Here is a 24,211-nt window from a genome sequence, read left to right on the forward strand (position 1 = left end):
AGTGAAAATATATGTAGTTATATATTGCTTTTGAAATAGTCAGAAATGTATTTATTTATTTATCAGTTCATACATATTTATTTATTTATTTATTTATTTATTTATTTATTTATTTTTCAGTGCATATTTATTTATTTATTTATTTATCAGTGCATATTTATTTGTTTATTTATTTATCAGTGCCTATTTATTTATTTATTATCAGTGCATATTTATTTATTTATTTATTTATTTATTCATCAGTGCTTATTTATTTTTGATTTATTTTTCAGTGCCTATCTATTTATTTATTTATCAGTGCATTTTATGTATTTATTTGTTTTTCAGTGCATATTTACTTATTTATTTATCAGTGCATATTTATTTATTTATTTACTTATCAGTGCATTTTATTTATTTATTTATCAGTGCATTTTATTTATTTATCAGTGCATATTTTATTTGTTTATTTATTTATTTATTTATATATTTATTTATTTATCAATGCTTATTTATGTATTTATTTATCAGTGCATATTTATTTATTTATTATTTATATATTTATATTTATCAGTGCATTTTATTTATTTATCAGTGTGTGTTTATTTATTCATCAGTGCATATTTGTTTATTCATCAGTGCATATTTGTTTATTTATTTATCAGTGCATATTTATTTATTTATTTATTTATTTATGTATCAGTGCATTACTTTGTTTTATTGGTGCATGGAATTTTTTTAAGATTTAAAGATTTACTGTATTGTACATTTGGTTTTAAGCTAGTTGGGTTTACGTGGTGAGAACAGCTGTTTGGTGGAAACACAATTTACAGCAGACATTTTCATAATAGTGTCTGCTCAAAAGTCTTTTCTTAATTGTGTAGCTGACGCATTGCTGTCATTGTTTGGTGTTATTTGCGTTAAACTGTGGCGCTGTGTTTACCAGCGCTGTGAGCGTCTTTAACCAAACACACATGTTAACAGGAATCTGCCGTACAATGGACCTTCACAAACGATCATAAACAGCTTGTCAGCCAAGACTGAAAAACTTCCAGATTGATTTCTTGCTGAATTGAGATGGGCGTCAATGTGGGATGAGAGTTTGAGCTCTGTATTTATCTGTTGGGTTTATTTATTTATTTATTGAGCCTTTCCTCCGTCAAACAGCGTCTCTCTTGTTTTTAGCCGGTCCCGCTGTGTTTCTGATGGATCTGCTTCAGCGTGATGTTGCTCTTTCTGATCTATAGGCTGTTCGGTATTATTTATGTTCGCTGACACGTCTTTCCCCCGGGTTTTGCTCGCTGATGAATATGAAGCGCAGCACATTAGTTTAATGAGTTGTGTTTGTTCTTTTAATACTCATCTGACAGGCTGACAAGAGTTTTATGGTTCAGTTCCTCACACTCATCTGCTCCAGGATGATTCAGATATTATATGCTATGTCATGTATTTATTTATGAAATCTCACTCTTTAAAAATATTGATTGCCATTGTCCTGAATTCATTTGATATGTTAGATAAAATCAGTAAAATCAGGCTTTGACCTGATTTAATTACTTATGTCACGCATTTAAGTAATATATTTATTTTATCTATTTTTTTGTTTTTACTTTTAATTTTTAAAAACAATTATATATATTAGCTAAAATCAAAAGTCTGTCAAAGTCATTCATTATGTAATAATGAATTGATTCTGTCTTGTTTTCCTCATTATTCAAGTTCATACTTGAATTTTTTAATTAATTAATTGGAATGTTTAAGTAAAAATATATGTAGTTAAATATTTGTAATAATTTTTAATTGTTTGCTTGTTTTGATCTATTTTTATTTTGTTCTAATTATTTATCTATCTATTTTTGTTTTGTTTTTTATCTATTTATATCCATTCATTCGTTCATTCATTCATTTATTCATTCATTTGTTCTAAAGTCTGTCAAAGCAAGATTTGACCAGAATTAATTAATGATAAACACTGACAAAATGGTATCATTCATTTTGCATCTTGATCAGTTATTTATTTACTTCTTATTTTATTTTATTTTATTTTATTTTGTTTTGTTTTGTTAATTTTATTGTATTTTTATTTATTTATTTTTTATTTATTCATTCATTATTTCATTATTTCATTCATTCATTCATTCATTCATTCATTCTAAAGTCTTTCAAAACAAGAATTAACCTGACTTTATTTTATTTTATTTTATTTTATTTTGTTTTATTTTACTGATTTGACCTGAATTAATTGATAAACACTGACAAAATGATATCACGCATGTTGCATCTTGATCAGTTATTAACTTATTTTGTATTTTTTATTTTATTTTATTTTATTAGTTTATTTTATTTTAGTGTATTTTATTATTTTATTTTATAATTTGATTGTATTTTTATTTTATTTTATTTTGTTTTCTATCTATCCATCTATCTATCTATCTATCTATCTATGTATCTATCTATCTATCTATCTATCTATCTATCTATCTATCTATCTATCTATCTATCTATCTGTCTGTCTGTCTGTCTATCTATCCATCTATTCTTGTATCAAAACAAGATTTGACCTGAATTAATTAATGCTAAACACTGACAAAATTTTATTTAATTTAATTTAATTTTATTTTATTTTAATTTTATTTAATTTTATTTAATTATTTTTTTATTTTTATTTTTTTAAAGAACTATTAGTTACAATAGATAAAATCTAAAATCAAAGTCAGGTTTTACTGCAAAAGAAGCACAGTGTATGAGATTGTTTTGTCAGAGTTTGTCATTGTTTTGACATAATTGCATGTTTGTTGCCTGGATAGAAATTGGCTGATTTGCCTTTAGGAGACTTTAGTTCAAACATGATGCGGTTATGAATGAATGTCAAGCCCTCTTCAAACAAATGAAGCCTGCATTTATGATTCATTTTAATTTTGCTTATGAAGTCACCCATACTCAGAAATGATTTATGCAATTCTAATGACTTAAATATAATCTTCTAATTAGCACATCAGGCCATTTTAACATCGTTTTCTCCATATTCATTTGTCATATTCATATTTCAGCCATGTTTTCAATTGAGGCTGTGTCGATGAATTGCATCAGCGTCTGCTCTTTCAGAATCATGTACAACAGTAATATCCCGATCCTTCATCTCCACACACAACATCACACATTATGCTGCTTTTGACTAGATGAGTAGCTGTTTATAAAAGTCAGTATTGTGTGTCAAAGCTTGCAATGTTGAAAGGAGCACAGAGTCTGGAAATCCTCATCACACTTCATATGTCAGTGTCGCAACTTCAAAATGTTCCCAAAAGTTGCTCTTTCTTGTCATGCATCCATTTGTCAGTGATGGATGCCACATTTATTTTCATTTCTTCTATATGTTTCCTAATATATGTAAATATGTCTTCTGTAGTTGCAGGAAAGCAGGTTTTCTATTTGCACCACTATTACTGTGCTAAAACTGAACATAGTGTCCCGTCTGCTGAATTCAGTGAATGGATCAGTCAGAAAACAAACATTGTTTTTGTGGATTTGAGTTTGTAGGTTTGTGATGGATGTGTTTTTTGTTTCCTTTGCCTCCAAATCCATCAGGAATAATTCGGCTGGAGCTCTTGTTTTTGTCTGATATTTCTCATCTTGTACTTGATGTATTATTCAGGTTCTTGTTGCTTGAACTTTTATGTCCAGGGGGAAAAAAGCCCATCAAGCCCAACAACTAAATTAAAAACAACTAGTTTAAGTATCATATCAAGGTTGTGTCTTAGGTTAACAAGAGATATGTGTGTAATTAAAATAATAATAGTAATAATAATAATAATAATAATAAAAATAATTAATGAATAACAATTTTAAACCATTAATTGCAATACTACAATTTGAATGTTATCTTATTTTTAATTACATTTATTATTATTATTTTCATGCATAAGTGAGTGTATGAGTGTACGAATTAAGTCAAGATCATATTTTAGATTAATAAGAGTAATAATAATAATAATAATAATAACAATAATAATAATAATAAATACATTAATGAGCTTTGAATGGTCATGAATGAATAAATAACCATTTTAAAACAATATAATTGAATGATTACTTATTTTTATTTACATTATTATTATTATTATTAGTATTATTATTATTATTATTATTATTATTAATGCATAAATGAGTTTATTTTTTATTTTTTTATTTTTTTTGTTTAGGTTAATAAGAGGTAGGTGTTGTAGTAGTAATAATAATAACAATAACAATAATAATAATAATAATAACAACTATTTTAACCCAATAATTGCAATATTTTTAGTTATACAAAACAATATTATTGTGTTAAAATTTTAATGGTATCTTATTTTTTAATTTATTATTTTATTATTATTATTATTATTATTACTATTATTATTAATAGTATTAATAGTATTAATAATAATAATAATAATAATAAAAATAATAATTAATGAATAACAATTTTAAACCATTAATTGCAATACTACAATTTGAATGTTATCTTATTTTAAATTACATTTATTTTTATTATTATTATTATTATTATTATTATTATTTATGATTTTCATGCATATTGAGTTTATGATTTTCATGCATAAGTCAAGATCATATTTTAGATCAAGATCATATTTTAGATTAATAAGAGTATAATAATAATAATAATAATAATAACAACAATAATAATAATAAATACATTAATGAGCTTTGAATGGTCATGAATGAATAAATAACCATTTTAACCCATTAATTGCATTAATTTTATTTATATACATTATTATTATTATTATTATTATTATTATTAATAATAATAATAATAATAATAATAATAATAATGCATAAATGAGCTTATTTTTTTATTTTTTTTTGTTTAGGTTAATAAGAGGTAGGTGTTGTAGTAGTAGTAATAATAATAACAATAACAATAACAATAATAATAATAATAATAATAATAAAAACAATTTTAACCCATTAATTGCAATATTTTTAATTATACAAAACAATATTATTGTGTTACAATTTTAATGGTCTCTTATTTTTTATTTAATTAATTAATTATCATTATTATTATTATTATTATTATTATTATTATTATTACTATTATTATTAATAGTATTAATAGTATTAATAATAATAATAATAATAATTTTATTTTTTAATGCATAAGTGAGCATATGAGTGTAAGAATTAAGTCAAGATAATATTTTAGATTAATAAGAGATAGGTGTTGTAGTAATAATAATAATAATAATAATAATAATAATAATAATAATAATAATAATAACAATAAATACATTAATGAGGTTTGAATGATCATGAATTATTAAATAACCAATTTATTAAATAACCAATAACCAATTTAACCTAGTAATTCCATTACTTTTATTTATGCAAAACAATATAATTGACATTTTACCATTTGAATGGTATCTTATTTTTATTTAGATTTTATTTTTATCATTATTATTATTATTATTATTATTATGTCTAAATGCATTATTAAATACATAAATGAGCTTATGAGTGTAAGAATTAAGTCAAGATCAAATTTTAGGTTAATAAGAGATGGGTATAATAATAGTAATAATAATAATAATACATAAATCATATTTAAATTCCTATTAATTGCATTACTTTCATTTATTAAACACATTATTTATATTTTACAATTCAAACAATGCCCTATTTTTCTAATCATCAGTATTTTGCAGAAGTGATATAAACATCTTAGTCTAGAAAAACAAGTGTCCATCATGTTACCTAGCTAAACTACAGATTAATAAAGGACATGGGTGTGATTTAAAATTAGTAGCAATGTTGAGCTTTATATACTTCTGAATTAATCAGTACAAATTTTAACCTATCAGTTACATTTACTTTCATTTGTTTGAAATATTGTTTGCCTTTTACAATTTAAATGACCTCATTTTTTTTTTTTTTCTGATGATCAGCGTCTTGCAGATTTTATAGGTGGTTTGTAATCTTACAAAGAGAACTGTGTGCTAAAAGTTCAGTCTGTGCTTCAGAATGTACTGTATGTGCAGGCTGTGAAAATATTTAGTGAAAATGTGATGTAGTGAGAAGAGAAAGCGAGAGAGAGAGAGTGAGAGAGGGCGAGAGAGCAGTGCGAGGGCTGGACTGATGGCTCTCTATCTAAATGTTATTCTCTGCAGTCCTCAAAGAGCACATTGTGCTTTGAATCTCAAAAACATAGGGCCCCTGTTCTCCGGCTCTCTGTCTCTCATCCGTCTCTCTCCCTCTTTCTCCACATCCCTCCATTTCCTCCACCCCACCCTGTTTTCCCTCCTGCGTTTTCATTTTGCCGTCTCTCATCTCTCACATGATAAGGGCTTTAAGAGACCTTAAGGGATTGGAAGAATTTGTTTCTGTCGCTCGCTTTCATTCTCATGTTTTCTTGAGTTTTGGCAGCATCTGTTGGGCTCTTCAACCTTCTGTGCCCTCTCAGATGATTTGTTTGGAAAAGCATGATGATGACGTTTGATTAGTTGACCGTCATAAAAGAATCAAATTCATTACCGGTATGAATGTCTCGTGTACATAATTGTGCAGATTTTCCCTAAACATGTGCATCTGGGTTTTTTTTTTCTTGAGCAAATGCTGTTAATCAGAGTTTGGACGTCATTCAGGTTAGGTTTAGCAGGACTTGGCTCCACACCACAGGTGTGTGTGTGTGTTTATACATGCCAGTGAAATACAGCCCACAATCCAACTTTCTGTCTGGCTTCTTTAGAGACGCACCTGCCATTCTCAAAGCTGCTTTTATAACAGTTTAAGAAAGGAAACAGTGAGATTCTGCATTACAGTGCTGGAAGTTACAGAATGTGTGTAGTACAACCGTTCAGCTTTAATTTATCACAGCAGTGTTTCCTCATGTTGAAGAACAAGGTTTCTTGAGCGTTTCCACTTGGAACCTCAAAATAAGCGCTGCGATTGTAAACATATAAACAAGTGCTTATATACACAACTACGTATATACAGTAAATGACCTCACAATGCGCTCACTTCTGGTCAAAAGTTTGGAAAATTTAATGGTTTTGAATAGTTCTTTTAAACTGTAATTTAAAATGTCACAATATTAATGTTTTCACTGTATGTTTGATCAAATAATTCAAATCTCTCTTTAAAAAAAACATATATATATATATATATATATATATATATATATATATATATATATAAATAATATATATAAAATAATACGATAAATTAAAATAAAATAAACACTTTATACTTATACAGATATTATACTGATATTTATTCATATATTCATCTAATAAATATAAATAAATAAATATAAGCTATACTTTTATACTTTAGTTAATTAAATTGTAATATTATTTCACAATATTAATGTTTTCACTGTATTTTTGATCAAATAAATCAAATCTCTCTTTAAAAAAACTTTTAAAAATAGTAATTATTCCAAACTTCTAAACAGTAGTATGTGAAATATATTAAATAAATGAACAAACAAATAAATAAAATAAACACTTCATACTTATTCAAATATTTATATACTTCATACTTCAGTTAATTAAATTGTAATAATATTTCACAATATTAATGTTTTCACTGTATTTTTTTGATTAAAATAAATAAATAAATAAATAAATAAATAAAAAAATCTCTCTTAAAAAATATTTTAAAATAGTAATTATTCCAGACTTCTGAGTAGTAGTATGTGAAGTATATTAAAGATAAATAAATAAATAAAATTAAATTAAAACTTTATACTTGTAAAAATATTTATATACATTCTTCCAATAAATATAAATAAATAAATGTAATTTATACTTGTATACTTCATACTTCAATTAATTAAATTGTAATAATATTTCACAATATTAATGTGTTCACTATATTTTTGATCAAATAAATAAAATCTCTCTTAAAAAAAAAACATTTAAAAATAGTAATTATTCCAGACTTCTGACAAGTAGTGTTAAATATATTAAAAATAAATAAATAAATAAAATAAACACTTCATACTTCAATAAATAAATTATGCTGTTTTAAATGCAATTAAAAAATAATTTTTAATGTTTATATTTAATTTTACTGTATATCCTTATGAAAATACTTATTCTCCCTTTTACAACACTTTTATAGATTCATCCAATGTTTGGCAATTTAGTCAAATTGTAGATTTTAGTCTTTCTGTGTTTGGGTAGATAAAAGTTGTACTTCTATATGTATTTCCTAGATACAGTGTGGTGGCATTGCCTTCCCTTAAAGAGACTGTGGTTGAGTCTTTAGGTAATTATGATTATGAAAGCAAAGCTCTGGCCTCTGCCTTCTTTGAAACAAACTAATAGCAAATGACAAGCCAGCACAAACATTGTGATCACCATCTTACGCTCGCCAGTAAAAATCTGCATTAATGTCTGTGCGGAGCAGAGCAACAAGAAAATAATATCTAATAAAGCCTTGTATTTTTTGTATATGTGTTGTGTTTTGTGATTGTGTGAGCTAGGCAACCGGATTTCACGTTTTCCCTGTATTTCAGAGCAGTGAGTTGTTTTAAAAGTCTTTTGAAGCAAAAGAATATGCATATCACTTCTCTGTAATGAGACTATAATGTAAAAACATCCCTAGCTAAAAAAAAAAGTATCCTACTGTAAACTGTACTTAAAAATGAATTAATTAATGTACAAACAAGTCAATCAATTAATCAATCAATCAGTTAGTCGATAATTAAATCAGTTAATCAACATAACCATGAGTTTCTGCTATAGCAGCCAAAACCTGATATACAAGACTGAATGAACATTTTCTCACAATTTTACAAATCTTTGATCTGAAGGTTTAAATTTATAAATATTTAATGCTTTAATACTATCTAATTAAATAATAATTTATTTACACTGATCAATGCTACTTTTTAATCGTTTGTTAAATTTTCTTTAAATTCTTGAATAGTTCATTCTTACATTTCAGTAAGTATTTTTTTCTATAAATATTTATTTATTTATTTATTTATAGGCCATTTTGGCTGAAATATTCTCTGTTATCTGGAAATGATCTCACATTGATCAGTGATTGATTTTTAATCTTTTGTTAAATTTGAGTTAAATTCCTCAGTATTTAATTCTTAAATTTCAGTAAGTGTTTTTTCTAAATATTTATTTATTTATTTATTTAAAGGCCATTTTGACTGAAATTTCCTCCGTTTATATGGTAATTATCTCACATTGATCAATGCTACTTTTTAATCTTTTGTTAAATTTTATTTAAATTTCTGAATATTTCATTCTTACATTTCAATAAGTATTTTTCTATAAATATTTATTTATTTATTTAAAGACTGTTTTGTCTGAAATTTCCTCTGTTTGTCTGGAAATTATCTCACATTGATCAATGCTACTTTTTAATGTTTTGTTAAATTTTACTTAAATTCTTAAATATTTAATTCTTAAATTTCAATATGTTTTTCGATAAATATTTATTTATTTATTTATTTAAAGGCCATTTTGACCGAAATTTCCTCCGTTTATATGGAAATTATCTCACACTGATCAGTTCTGCTTTTTAATCTTTTGTAAAATTTTACTTAAATTCTTGAATATTTAATTCTTTACACTACAATAAGTATTTTTCTGTAAATATTTATTTATTTAAAGGCCATTTTGACTGAAATTTCCTCCGTTTATACAGAAATTATCTCACACTGATCAGTTCTGCTTTTTAATCTTTTGTAAAATTTTACTTAAATTCTTGAATATTTAATTCTTTACACTACAATAAGTATTTTTCTGTAAATATTTATTTATTTAAAGGCCATTTTGACTGAAATTTCCTCTGTTTATCTGTAAATGATATCACAGTGATCAATGCTACTGTTTAATGTTTTGTTAAATTTTACTTAAATTCTTGAATGTTGAATTTTTACATTTCAATACGTTTTTTTTTTTTTTCCTATAAATGTTTATTTATTTATTTAAAGGCCATTTTGACTGAAATTTCTTCTGTTTATCTGGTAATTATCTGTAATGAGTAACGTTTATTTTTTTTTTTAATACTACGTTTATTTAGCATAACCTTTTATGAAAGAGAATATGAATTCTTTTACATAGGACTGTATGTAATTGACCTCATGGGCTGATCGGTTGTGGGGAAACAGAGGCTGTAGTAATGCGCGAGTCTGTTTTTAGGTATATTTTCCCACAGTTGTGAGTGAAAAGCGGCGGGTTCCGCTGGGTACGCAGGTCAAAGGTCGCTGGAAAGCCGTAGCGATTGGTGCAGATGGTTTTGGGGATTTTCCCTCATTTCGTCCAGATCCCCATGCTCTTCCCAACACACAGATGCCCATTCAGGGCAGACCCCCATGGATGGAGGGGGGGCACCAAAGGCCCTTTGTGCCCAGAGAGGAGCTCTGTGGTCAGACACTGGAGCCACTGTCTTCCCCTCTCAATGGAGGCTTCTTCATGCTTTTGCAATAACGCTGGAATGTTTCCCTTTATGCTTTTTTTCTTGTTTGTTTTAATACAGACGTCAGCCCGGGCTCACACTGTATCACAAACCCACATCCCTGCTTCGTTTCACTTCGCTTTTAAGCTCGTATACTGAGCGTGTTGGAATGGCATTGTGCGTTTTGAGATCCCCACCCTATTTTACTGCTGAGAGCCTGCGGTTACTGAAGCCTGTCCTCAGAGGTGGGTGAATAGACTCTCTTCGCACACAGAAATAGACCTGCCTCAGAGGAGTGAAATATGCCAGAGAAGAATTCCTGGGGATGGGAAAACATGTTTCTGAAATGGTGAGAAGGGCTGTTGTTTCCACACTGTGTGAACATTAGTCCGTGGACTCTTCAGTTGGGTGAGCGAGTTCGCTTCACCCTTCTGCAGAAACTCCCCTCGCTTTTCTCTTCAGTCTTTCATTATGCCGCACCACAGTTTCTCCTGTCCTCTCGTCCGTTCTTCATTTCTCTTCCCCTCGCAAATGGAAAATCACTTAAGATGTTTTCTAAATGCATCTCATAGATCTTATTGTGAATGAGTCATTCATGCAGCTATTAAAAATTAACCCTAAAATGTTTCATCAAAGCCTTATATTTTCTACACTGCCAATCAAAACTTTCACACGCTTGATTGTAAGGCCTAAAGTCTTTGAATATTTGCGTTTAAAAACAAAAAACAAAAATACATTTATATGCAAAAATACATTTATTTAATGTTTTAAAAGACCAGTGCTATATAGTGCTACCTTAAAAAGTGCATCTTCTTTCTGATGACATATGCAGGACAGCTCCAATCATTTCTCTGCTCAAACCCCGCCCCCTTTCCGCCTCCATCCAATCAACAACCGATCCCCACCCTACATTTTTCCCCTATAATGGCTTTCATCTGCTGCTGCTTCCATTTCATCAAGACTTGAGTGCACTTTTTACCTTGTTTTTGCACTAAACTTGGAAATTAGTTACACCTAACCAAACACAATGCATTAAAGTGACGATTAATAAAAACTACATTAATGTCTGCTGCCTTGCATGTTATAACTCTACCCACCATGAAATCTCATTGGCTCAAAATCTCCCTCCACATTTTTGTGTGCTGATTGGCTGGGGTTGTTTAATGTTGCATTTTGTTAGCAACACTAAGGTTGTGGGTTTGGTTCTTAGGAAATGCATTAATATACAGTACCTTGAATGCAATAGGAGTCACTTTGGATAAAAGTGTATGCCAAATGCGTAAAAGCGAATGCAAATCATTGTATGAATTAGGACTTTTTGATCCTGTAATTCTGAATATTGGTACACATGGATTACAGGATTTTGTGCTCATCTTCATGCCGTTTCAAATTGACTTTCTTCTGTGCAGCACAAAAGGATCAGTTTTGAGTTATGTACTCATTGCTCATTTCCATACTATAACAAGCAGGAGGTAAAAGCACCATAAAATGATCGTAGACACATCTCAAGTCTTCTGAAGCAATGTGATAGCTTCAACTGGATCACACAAGAACAAAGAGATTTTACAAGGTGGCCCTTTCGTATGAATTCAGTGAAGCATGAACATCTACCCCTAAACATAACTGCCATTAGGGCATAAGCAGATTGTACAAAAATCAGTTAATGAGATTGTACAAATACATAAATTTGCCAAAATGCCAAGAGATTGCGTAGGAGAAACAGACCATTTTAATAATGGTTTAGTGTTGCTCTTTTAGCATTTTGGAGCTTGGAAGTTTTATTCCTCATTCACATGCATTATGTTGAGTAGAACAGCCAGAATGTTCTTCAAGGCGTACAAATTCATACAAATTAGCCGCCAATATGCTAAAATCTAATTGCCATTAGAATGTTTTGAAGGAGCAGATGAAAATTGATGTATTGCTTGAGAAGACTTGGATGACGAGCCGTTTGGACAACTTTAATACCAGTTTGCTAAAGGAAAATAGTTAAAAACTGAATCAGAACGCATTGAATGAACAGACAAATATTTACAGTGTTGCCTCTGAAGACTTGGAAGAACCATTTGAATCACTTTTCAATCACTTTTTTTATTGGTGCTTTTTGTCATTTTGGAGCTTGACAGTCCTAGTCCTCATTCATGTGCATTGCATTGAAAGGACGGCCAGAATGATCTTTAAGATGTACAAATTCATACAAATTAGTCACAAATTAGTAACCAAATAGTTACAAGTTGCCACAGTTGTGTTGAAGGAACAGTCCAAAATTTAAAGTATTGCTTCAGAAAAATTAGAAGAAGACCCATTTGGACAACTTCAATATTTTAATGGTGCTTTTTTGTCATTTTGGAGCTTAACAGGCGTAGTCCTTGTTCACATGCATTGCATTACAAAGAATGGCTAGAATGTTCTTCAAGATGTACAAAAGCCTACAAATGAGACTGTATGAATTCTAACAAATTAGCCACCAGTAAAATAGATTTAGTCCTCGTTCGCATGCATTATGTTCAAAAGAACACCCAGAACATTCTTTGTGACAAATTCACACACATTAGCCACTAATTTGCCAGAAAGGAAAATAGTTATGAATTGCATGAGAATGCACTGAATAAACAGACAAATATTTACAGTATTGCTTTAGAAGACTTGGAAGAAGAACCATTTGAATCACTTTACAAATATTTTAATGGTGCTTTTTTGTTCTTTTGAAGCTTGACACTCCTATTCATGTGCATCGCATTAAAAAGGACAGCCAGAATGATCTTCAAGACATACAAGGTCATACAAATTAGTCACCAGTTAGTAACCAAATAGTTATAAACTGCCATGATTGTGTTGAAGGAACGGTCCAAAAAATTTAAAGTATTGCTTCGGAAAACTTAGAAGAAGACCCATTTGGACAGCTTCATTATTTTAATGGTGCTTTTTTGTCATTTTGGGGCTTGACAGTCCTAGTCCTCATTCACATGCATTAAGTTGAAAAAATGAATCACTAAAATGTTCTTCAAGGCGTGCAAAACGTATTTGATTGTACGAATTAAAACTAATTAGCCACCAATTTGCCAAAAAGGAAATAGTTATGATCTGTGTTGAAGGAACAGACAAATATGTACAGTTTTGCCCGCTTTAATAAGAAGTTTAACAGTCCGAGCCCTCATTCACATGCATTATATTAAAAAAAGCGACCAGAGTGTTCTTCTAGTTGTAGGGGAAAAAAAAAAAAAATCAATCCACCAATTCAGCAAAATATGGAGTAGTTACAAATTGCAATGAGAATTAAAACTGAATTAGCCACCAAATGCCAAATGCCAAAAAGGAAGTGGTTACGAATTGCCATGATTTTGTTTACAGAGTTGCTTCAGAAGACTTGGAAGAAGAGTCATTTGGATCACTTTAGTCATATTTTAGATGGGATTTTTTTGTCATTTTGGAGCTTAACAGTCCTAGTCCTCTTTTACATGCATTGCATGAACAAGTTTGAATGAATTCATTCAACTTAACCACCAATTCACCATAACATAAAAGTTACAAACTGACAAAATGAACAGTATTGCTTCAGAAGACTTGGAAGAAAAGCCATTTGGACCACTTTATTAATAGTTTAATGGTGTTTGTTTGACATTTTGGAGCTTGACGGTCCTAGTCTTCATTTATGTGCATTAATTTTTCTTGCATTACTTTGATTTTGTGTTGCATGCAAGAGTTTGAGAGAGTTTGATTCAGTTGCCATGAACATTTTAATAATATTTTAATGGTGCTTTTTTGTCATGTTGGAGCTAGACAGTCCTAGTCCTAGTTCACATGCATTATGTTTAAAAGAATGGCCAGAATATTCTTCAAGTTGTACGAATGAAATAATACAAAGTCATGCAAATTAGACACCAATTAATCAAAAACTGTTACTTATTGTCATGAAATGGTGTTAAAGGAATAGTTCAAAAATGGCAGTACTGCATCAGAAGACTTGAAAGAGGAGCCATTTGCGTCACTTTAATAAGTTTAATGGTGTTTGTTTGTCATTTTGGAGCTTGACAGTCCTAGTCCTCATTCATGTATATTAATTTTTGTTGCATTACTTTGATTTTGTGCAAGAGTTTGAGAGAGTTTGATTCAGTTGCCATGAAATTGTGTTAAAGGAACTGTCCAAAAATGACAGTATTGCTTCAGAAGACTTGGAAGAAAAGCCATTTGGATCACTTTAATAATAGTTTAATGCTGCTCTTTTGCCATTTTTGGATCTTGACAGTTCTAGTCCTAGTTGTTCACATGCATTATGTTTCAAAGAATAGCCAGAATATTCTTCAAGTTGTGCGAATGAGATCATACAAAGTCATGCAAATTAGACACAAATTCACCAAAACACAAAACTGTTTCTTATTGCCATGAAACTGTTAAAGGAACAGTCTAAAAATGACAGTATTTCTTCAGAAGACATGAAAGAAGAGCATTTGCATCACTTTAATAACAGTTTAATGGTGTTTGTTTGTCATTTTGGAGCTTGACAGTCCTAGTCCTCATTCATGTGCATTAATTTTTTGCATGATGCAAAAAAAAAAAAGTTGCATGGAAGAAAGAGTTTGCAAGAGTCTTTCGCGTGCGTTCCTTCTCCCTCAAACTCTCCAACATTAGACGGGTGCTGTAAGCCTTTCCGTGACTAGCTGTCATTAATCTGACTTCTCTGGGGGCAGTACCTTGAGCGCATGCCAGCACACATCGTACAGCAGGAGAGATTGAAGAAGGCAGTGAAAGAGTGTTGGGGGTGGTGAAGAGGGGGAGTCAAAACACTCTTCCCCAAACAGAGCAGCTTTTCTTGCTTTGTGAGCGCAGGCTCCGGGAGGTTCCGGGAACTTCTAGAGGCCGCTCGCATTACGATGCGGAGAAGTGTAGGCCAAACGAATAGAGCTGCTTATCGGTCGTGCGGTGGGGACCACCCTCAGACCGCCTCGGGAGACAAACCCGCTCCCAGCGCTTCCCACAAATCTAAATCATCCTCCATAATCGAGTGTTGTTCTTACGCTCTCGTCGAGCAAATCCCAGTCGACAAGCTCGCGAGCCGCTTTATAGTCACCGTCTTGGCTTGTCCGAGAAACTCTCATGCAGGATTATCCAAACACAACAGTGCGATTCCAGATGTAGTTCGTGCCCCATCCGTAACCCGTTTTTCTCGTGGTCTTGCGGTACGACACACCCATATGTGGCACTTCAGAAAGCCTTCGTCTGATTCAGACGGAGAGCTTTAGTCAGCAGTCATTTGTTCGAGCCTGGCACGGCCGGCGCTGTTAAATCTCTCGCTGAGATAATGTGTGAAGTTAAGAGAGTTGAAAACTTACAGAGTGTCAGAAGCGATCTGCGTGTGCTCGTCGTTGGGAAACTGATTTACTGATTATGTCTGTTTCTTTCAGAAATCTGGCTATAGGCATTGGCATTCAGAACTTTCCAGAAGGCCTTGCCGTGAGTCTCCCATTGCGGGGTTCTGGGGTGTCCACATGGCGATCCTTTTGGTGAGTCCAGACAGATACACATTCACATCCAACACCTAGTGAGCTGCAAACGTTTGCAGATTCGGTGATCCCAGTGCATGGTGCCAAACTCAGTAAAATTCATCTTTTCATTAATGGTAAGTTACTAATATAAATAGGCAGTTTTACAGTCTGTTTAATAAAAAAATAAGGCACAGTCTATTCTATTAAATGAGCTATGTTTTGGAGTCTAATCTATTTGGTAAAAATCCTTATTTGGTGTAAAATGTACCTTTGTAAACCTTTTTAAATCAGTCACCTATGACGTTTCAGTTAGGATTAGTGGTTAACGGATATGAATTTTGTTTGTTTGTTTGTTTGTTTGTTTGTTAGTTTTGGTGCTGGAATTCAATTATTTAACTATTTTAAGATATTAGATATTGAGAGACTCAAATTATATAAATGCATATTTGTTAAATGGCAAAAATATTTTAAATTATTATAGCATTTGCTAGTAATTTCTAATAAGTCCCGCTTTCAACACTTTCCAACAAAAAAAAAACAAACTATAAATAAATAAATAATGAATGCTTAAGTCCCACTTCAGACACTTATTGACCAAACAGAAAAAAAAAAAATAGCAAATAAATAAATAAATAAATAAAAATTACTGTTTCAAGTCCTGCTTCGAAAACTTATTAGCAAAACAGAAAAAAATAATTAAAATAAATAAGTAAAAATAAATAAATAAATAAATATCACTGTTTAAGTCCCGCTTCAGACATGTATTGGCCAAACAGTAAAACTTAAGTAAATATGAGCAAGTAAAAAAAATAAAAATATTATTTAAGTCCCATTTCTTATGGGCTAAAAATAAAATAATATAAAATACTAAAATAAAATAAAATAAAATAAAATAAAATAAAATAAAATAAATGGGTTTTTTTATAAATAAAAAAGTGAATGAATGAATGAATAAATGAATGAATGAATGAATAGTACTGTTTACATCCTGCTTCTGACATTTATTGGCCAAACAGGTAAATAAATGAATAAATAAATAACATTTATGTTTAAGTCCCATTTCTGACATTTATCAGCCAAACATTTTTTTAAATTAAATTAAATTAAATTCAGTTCAATTCAATTCAATTCAATTCAAATTCAAAAGTAAAAAATTCAAAAGTAAATAAAATAAAATAAAATAACTATTCAGAACTGTTTAAGTACTGCTTTCAACACTTTTTGGCCAAACAGAAACATTTAATGAATAAATAAAGAAATAAATAAAAAATTACTGTTTAATTCCTACCTCTGACAATTATTAGTCAAACAGCGAAACAAACAAACAAATAAATAAATACTTACTGTTTACGTCCTGTTTCCAAAACTTATTGCCAAACAGAAAAACCTAGAAAGAAACAAACAAAGAATTACTGCTTAAGTCCTGTTTATGATACTCAGCCAAGCTGTAAATGAATAAATAAAGAAAGAGCCAAATTTTGGCCAATATATCAGAATTATTTCAGCAATATATTGGTCAGCGACTAGTTAGGATGCTGTTTTAGAAGGAAGCTGCTTGTATGTTGGCAGCTCTCTAGGGTTTGGACCAATGCCACAGTCACAAACATTCATCGTGGTCTGTTTGTCTTACTTTATTCCAAATAAGTTCTGATTGATTTCTGAGAAAATTCTAAAATATGTTAATTGAACAGCCCAGAGCGCTGCAGTGATCTGTAATAGTGTTTAATGCGTGTGTCTCTGCCTCACAGGTACGGGCAGCTGAGCGGGATGGTGGAGCCTCTGGCGGGGTTGCTAGGGGCGGTTGCCGTGGTGCTGGCGGAGCCGTTGCTACCGTACGCCCTGGCCTTCGCCGCAGGAGCCATGGTGTATGTGGTGGTCGACGACATCATTCCTGAAGCACAAGTCAGGTGAGCAGCAGCGGAGAAAGCGTTCGCTGGAAACACCGCAGATGTTCCGTACGACACTCAATGTGTGTGTTTCTTTACAGCGGGAACGGGAAACTGGCCTCATGGACGTCCATTCTGGGCTTCGTCGTGATGATGTCACTGGATGTGGGGCTCGGCTGAGCCGTTTCATTGGACGAATCGAATCTCAGCTGACTGCACTGAAAAAAAGTGACCAAAGCAGCCTTTTTCTCGGTGTATATGTTTATTAATCAATGGAATATTTTTCTACTTAATGTATTTTATGTGATTTTTTTTTTTTTTTGTTATTTTATTTGGAATCCCGTTTCTGCCACTGAATAAAAAATAGTTTATATCACAATTCTGACTTTTTTCTAAGAAATGTTTGATGTAAACTCAAAATTCTGAGAAATAAAGTCAGAACTGTAAGATATAAACTCGCAATTGTGTGGAAAACATTAAATTCTGAGATATTAACTCATAATTCTGAGAAATATAGTAGCAATTGTCCTCATTATTGGACTTTATAACTTGCAGTTGTGAGTTTTTATTTCATAATTTTGTGAAATGAAGTCCGAATTGCAAGACAAAAGTCCGAATTGAGAGATAAAAACTCGCATTTACCTTTTTTATTTTTTATTCAGTGGTGGAAAGTTTTATGATTGACTCACGGACCAAGTTTATTTAGACAGGGTGGAAAGATTGATTTTAAAATACTTGAAAAATTATTCAAACTTGAATGCGTGACTTAAGGGATTGTTTAGGTGAGTGTGTGTTTGTGTGTTGGTGAGTGTTTTCCATCATTAATTTAAAGACCACATGTTCTCAATATTGTTGTGCGCTCATTTGAATGAAAAGCAATGGTGACTAAATAAATCAGCTGTTTTTGAGCTAGTCTTTCCAGTCAGCTGTTCACTTTCAGGTTATGAAATGAAGTTGTCTTTTTACGGACAATGTTTTTTTTCTTTTGAATTGCTGATGATTACAGATTTTATGCAACAAGACTATGAATAGTAAGGTCAAATGTAAGGTGAAAATTCACATGTAAATGATGTAAAATGACTACACTGTACAACCTGTTTGTGTTCATTTGTTCTGCACTGTGTGTGAAAGACGTTGAACTTTTTAATTTCATTTGCATAAATAAGGAGAAATAAGTAATAAACTGATTTTCTAACTGCTGTTGTTCTAACTGCATGGATTGTTACTGTAAGAGCAGTTTTCATCTATTGTGCCAGTTAATCTACTAAGATTTAAAGTAGGTATTAGTCCTGTCAATATATGGACTTACATCATGTCAGCTTTCATAAAAAGCTGCAAGCAAAAAATGAAGAGTAATAGCTGTATTTAGTGTCTTGTAGTAACTCTTAAATATCATGAAAAATATCTGCACTGTAAAAAAACAAACAAAAAAAAGTGGAAAAAAGGCAGCTTGCGGTTGCCAAAACTTTACAGTAAAAAAACTAGAGTTACCAGCATTTTAGGTTTTAAATTTAGGTGAACTTAAATTTACAGTAGTATATTTAATTAAATGTAATAACGTTAAAATACCAACCTACTAAAGTAGTAAAATCTGTTTTGTACCTTTGTAATACACTGACAAATACCAAAAAAAAAAAAAAAAAAAAAAAAAAAAGATGATAAAAAAAAGTCAAATCAAAATTTATATTAATAAATAATATTTTTTTAATGTTTTTTAAAGAAGTCTCTTCTGCTCACCAAGGCTGCATTTTTTTTATCCAAAATACAGCAAAACAGTAAAATTCTGAAATATTTTTACTATTTAAAATAACTGCTTTTTATTTGAATAAATTTTAAAATGTAATTTATTCCTGTGATTTCAAAGCTGAATTTGTAGCATCATTACTCCAGTCACATGATCCTTCAGAAAGCATTCTAATATTCTGATTTGCTGCTTAAAAAGCATTTATTATTATTATTATTATTATTATTATTATTATGTTGAAAACAGTTTGAATAGAATTTCAGGTTCTTTGATGAATAGAAAATGTGTGTGGGTGATACATTGTATATATTTTATAAATCTTCTGTAACATTATAAATGTCTTTATCATCACTTTTGATCAATTTAAAGCATCCTTGCTAAATAAAAGTAGAAAAAAAATATACTGACTTTAAAATGGTATAGTGTATAAAATTACCAAAGCTTTTTTATTTCAGATAAATGCTGATCTTTGGATCTTTTTATTTGTCAAAGAATCCTAAAAAAATGTACTCAACTGTTTTAAATATTAATAATAATAATAAATGTTTCTTGAACAGCAAATCAGCGTATTAGAATGATTTCTAAAGGATCATGTGACAGTGAAGACTGGAGTAATGATGCTGAAAATTCAGGTTTGATCACAGAAATAAATTGCGTTTTAAAATATATTCAAATAGACAGTAGTTATTTTAAATAGTAAAAATATTTCAACATTTTACTGTTTTTGCTGTACTTTGGGTCAAATATGGTGATACATATATATATATATATATTTAAAAAAAAAAAAAAAAAAAAAAAAAAACATTAAAAAATGTTGACTTTTGACTAATAGTGTAGAAGGTGCACAATGCCATCATGATAACACTAAAATAAATAATAACATTACTTCCAACAAAAGATGCAAAATGATGTAAAAACTAGAAGAAACAATTATTTAAACGAAAAACCACCAAAGGGAATTCTGGGGATGTCAATTTACTTTTTTTCACCATAATTATAATATGACTTGTTTTTCACATCCAAAAACTGTAAATTTAACAGTACTTCACTGTTTACATAAAATGTCATGTTTGACTTATTACAGGTTTTTACCTTACATGGCAAAGAAACAGTCTTTTACCATTACAATTATGAGTTGTTGTTTTTTTTTGTACAATATGGTTTTGCATCAAATGCATGAATTTTGACATGTTATTGACTGTAATTACATTAATCAAACTCAATAATAAGACCCTGTTATCCAAGGAAAGTTATCAATAAATATTATTATATTATATTATAGGCAATATTTGGTTTCAAACTATGACAGTTTTTTTTAATATAATCTTTATTTCAGTATCAATAGCTAAAATGCTAGATAAAATCACACAAATCTGTCCCAAAGGTTAGTAACATCTTTGCAAAAATTGCAACCTCCATATAAAACGAGCACAGCACATCATCTGTAGTTTTACATGCTGAGGTCGACATTTGAACATTTCCTGGATGATAATTACTTCAGACCTTTTTGTACTCTGTATTCATGGAAAGTACCAATGAAGTAGAAAGTGTTTCAGTCAAAACAGCACAGTAACTATGAAGAGCATGTGGAGGAAACCCAATGTTTTGCCTTTGAAGTGGCAATTAATCTTGTGGTTTCCTCTAGCAAAGTGGCTAATGTACAACAGCATGTTACTCCTGTGCACTTAAGCAAAGTCTTTGCAGTTGCATCTGAACTTCTTCAAATGATTTTCTTTATCTCGTTCCACCGCACAGCTTCAGTCTTCCGTTCAGACTGCGCATTTACGTCTTCCTCCGGCGCGCGCCGCATTATTCCATAGGGCAGCGGAAGAAATTGAATGTCAGATTCCCATATAGCAGCTGAATACGCTTCTCCATAAGCTTCTTACAGAGCTCAGCCAGCTGGATTGCATATTTATGGGTCAGACATTGTACTGTGGCAGCAGTTTGGCGTGAACCGCAACGGATTCGATTCCAGCCCGAAACTTTTTGATTATGCCGAGGTGGATAAGAAGGTTGCAATCAATACTTCATCACATTAGAAGCCTTAGTTAAAAGATTTCATTGTTGATCCCTAAAGTCTTTGAATAGGAGGGAGAGCGACCAGCTGCTTACGGCGAATCGCCCTTCATCTGTCTTTTGTTGAGTCAATAGAGCTCTGTTCTGAATGTTAACTCGGGTCAACTCCGGACTGCAGCTTAACAAAACTGACTCTGTCTTAAAAGCTACAGCAGATATTATTAATGAACCGCAATGACTGAGTTTGTCATTTAAATGATACCGCTTACCGTAGCTGCGTTTTGACTAAATGCCACACAACAGCTGTTTATGAGTCAAGCTGCACTCATCACCCTGATCTAGATCATGAAGAAAGAGGCCTTTCTGTTGTACTTTTCGCATAACCTGGAATAGTTGGCAGCAGTCATATGAGCTGTGGCACTGAAGTGGTTTTGGTTATGGCATGTGTGAAGGAATGTGTTGGGGTTAAACAGAGAGACGGCTCACAATGTCTTTGTGTTTCGTAGTCTGCCTCCCGGTCACGCAGTAATGCAACTTGGACGAGCTCACCGACCAACAACTATGTGTGTGGGTGAGCGTGCGTTATTCAATAAATCTTTGCTTGTGACCGCATATGTGCTAACTCACACAGATTGATTGCAATATAAAGCATTATAAAAGGGAATAATTCGTCCAAAACAGAGTATTTGTCAAGCTTAATAAATAATAATTCCTAAATATGCAGTTATACTTCTGAAGAGCAGTGTCTGTTTGCTGTCAAATCAAGTAAATGTCAGAATAACTCTAGTTATATTTCCAGATGAACACTTACTGGACTGAAGCAGCTTGCCCTTAATTGATTCTCCATAAATCATTTTTTAAGTCTCAAATCTGATCATCAGGATCTTTTGAGGAACGTGTTTGCAGAAGCTTTACTTTCACTGGAGGTGGAGGAATGATCTTCACAAGCCTCCAAGACATCTCACATCTTCTGAAAAATGTTTATTTGTTCACCTCTCAGTCATCATTGGATTGCATTATATGCTTGGATCATTCCAATCTCGATGATATTTAGATCATTTTATGTCAGTATCTGCTCTACTCTATTGATTTACATTACAAGCATCAGAATCTCAACATAAAAAAATATCAGCATCTGCACTAAACTGCATATTTTTGGTCAGTTTGGGCCTCTGAATAAAATTGAGCTGTTTTCCCTCTATATTTTTCACAATATCCGACTATAAGAGCCAAATATGATATAAAAAGTGTAAAACAGAAACACACAGGCAAACTTTTATTTATTTATTTTATTTGCTTATTTTATTTTATTTTATTTTATTTTATTTGCTTAAAGGCAAAACTGTTCCATTAAAAAAAAAAAAAAAAAAAAAAAAAAAAAAAAAACAGACTAAAATCTGGTTAAAATTTACTTTGGAAATTTGATGGTTTTATATGCTTAAATGCTTAATTTTACTAGTTAATTTCAATGATCCTTTTGTGCAAATGATACTTAAATATTATATTTCAAGGTTCAAATTCCATGCAGTCTGCAAACTGTTTTGGCCACATTAAAAACTACATGCACAACATTATAATGATTTTTGGCACAAAAGCAAAATTGATAATTTTGACCCATGTAATGTATTGTTTGCTATTGCTACAAATTTACCCGTGCTACTTTTGACTGGTTTTGTGGTCCAGGGTCACATATAAAGATCTCATTGATTTACATTACAAGCATCAGAATTTCATCATAAAAGTATCAGAATCTGCACCAAATTGCATATTTTTGCAATTTTGCAGGCCTCTGAATAAATTGGGCTGTTTTCCTTCCATATTCTCACTATATCATACTGTATGAGCCATAAAAGCCTGATGCACCTGAAGTGTAAAACAGAAGCACACATGGAAATTTTTATTTATGAATTATTCATTGTCAATTTGATAGTTTTATATGCTTTAAATGCTTTTTTTAATTTATTTTTTTATTTTTTTATTTTACAAGTTCATTTCAATTATCCTGCAGTGCAAAATATTTTTTAAGGTTCAAATTCCTGTAAATTATTTTGGCCTCATTAAAAAGTACAGCATTATAATACAATTTGAAAATACTGGTTAAAATTTGTAAATACACCATTATTTTTAGACATACCAGTAGTTAATAAGATATTATATAGCGTTATATATATTATATGTGAACCTGGACCACAAAACCAGAAGTAGCACAGGTGTATTTGTAGCAATAGCCAAAAATACATTGTATGGGTCAAAATTATTTCTTTTATGCCAAAAATTATTAGGATATTAAGTAAAGATCATGTTCCATTAAGATATTTTGTAAATATATCAGTCACTTTGATTAGTAATACGCATTGTTAAGAACTTCATTTAGACACATTTAAAGGTGATTTTCTCAATATTTGGATGTTTTTGCACCCTCAGATTCCAGATTTTTAAACAGCTGTCTCTCGGCCAAATATTGTTCTAGCCTAACAAACCATACATCAATGGAAACCTTGATGGATAAATCTCAGTTTCAAAAAATTGACCATTATGACTGGTTTTGTGGTCCAGGGTCACATATAGGATGTATAAATATTTATTTTATTAATTTTTTTAAGTGTGCCTCGAACTACAAATCCCATGATGCCGCTGCGCTGCTCTGAGCGCGTATGCGCGCTTGTGGAATGAAG

General features: G+C 30.7%; 1 protein-coding gene across 2 annotated transcripts in view; it reads left to right on the forward strand.

Moving 5' to 3' along the window:
• Nucleotides 1–18,973, forward strand: part of LOC127173962 (zinc transporter ZIP11) — a 165,867-nt gene extending 146,894 nt beyond the window's left edge. For both annotated transcript variants that reach the window (XM_051124094.1, XM_051124095.1), the window contains exons 8-10: nt 15,807–15,905; nt 17,636–17,794; nt 17,875–18,973. In XM_051124094.1, the coding sequence (XP_050980051.1) occupies nt 15,807–15,905; nt 17,636–17,794; nt 17,875–17,953 (337 nt within the window). In that variant the 3' untranslated portion in view covers nt 17,954–18,973. The remainder of the gene's footprint in view (nt 1–15,806; nt 15,906–17,635; nt 17,795–17,874) is intronic.
• Nucleotides 18,974–24,211: the final 5,238 nt, after the last annotated feature.

Source organism: Labeo rohita, chromosome 12 (assembly GCF_022985175.1).
Source record: "Labeo rohita strain BAU-BD-2019 chromosome 12, IGBB_LRoh.1.0, whole genome shotgun sequence".
NCBI lineage: Eukaryota > Metazoa > Chordata > Actinopteri > Cypriniformes > Cyprinidae > Labeo > Labeo rohita.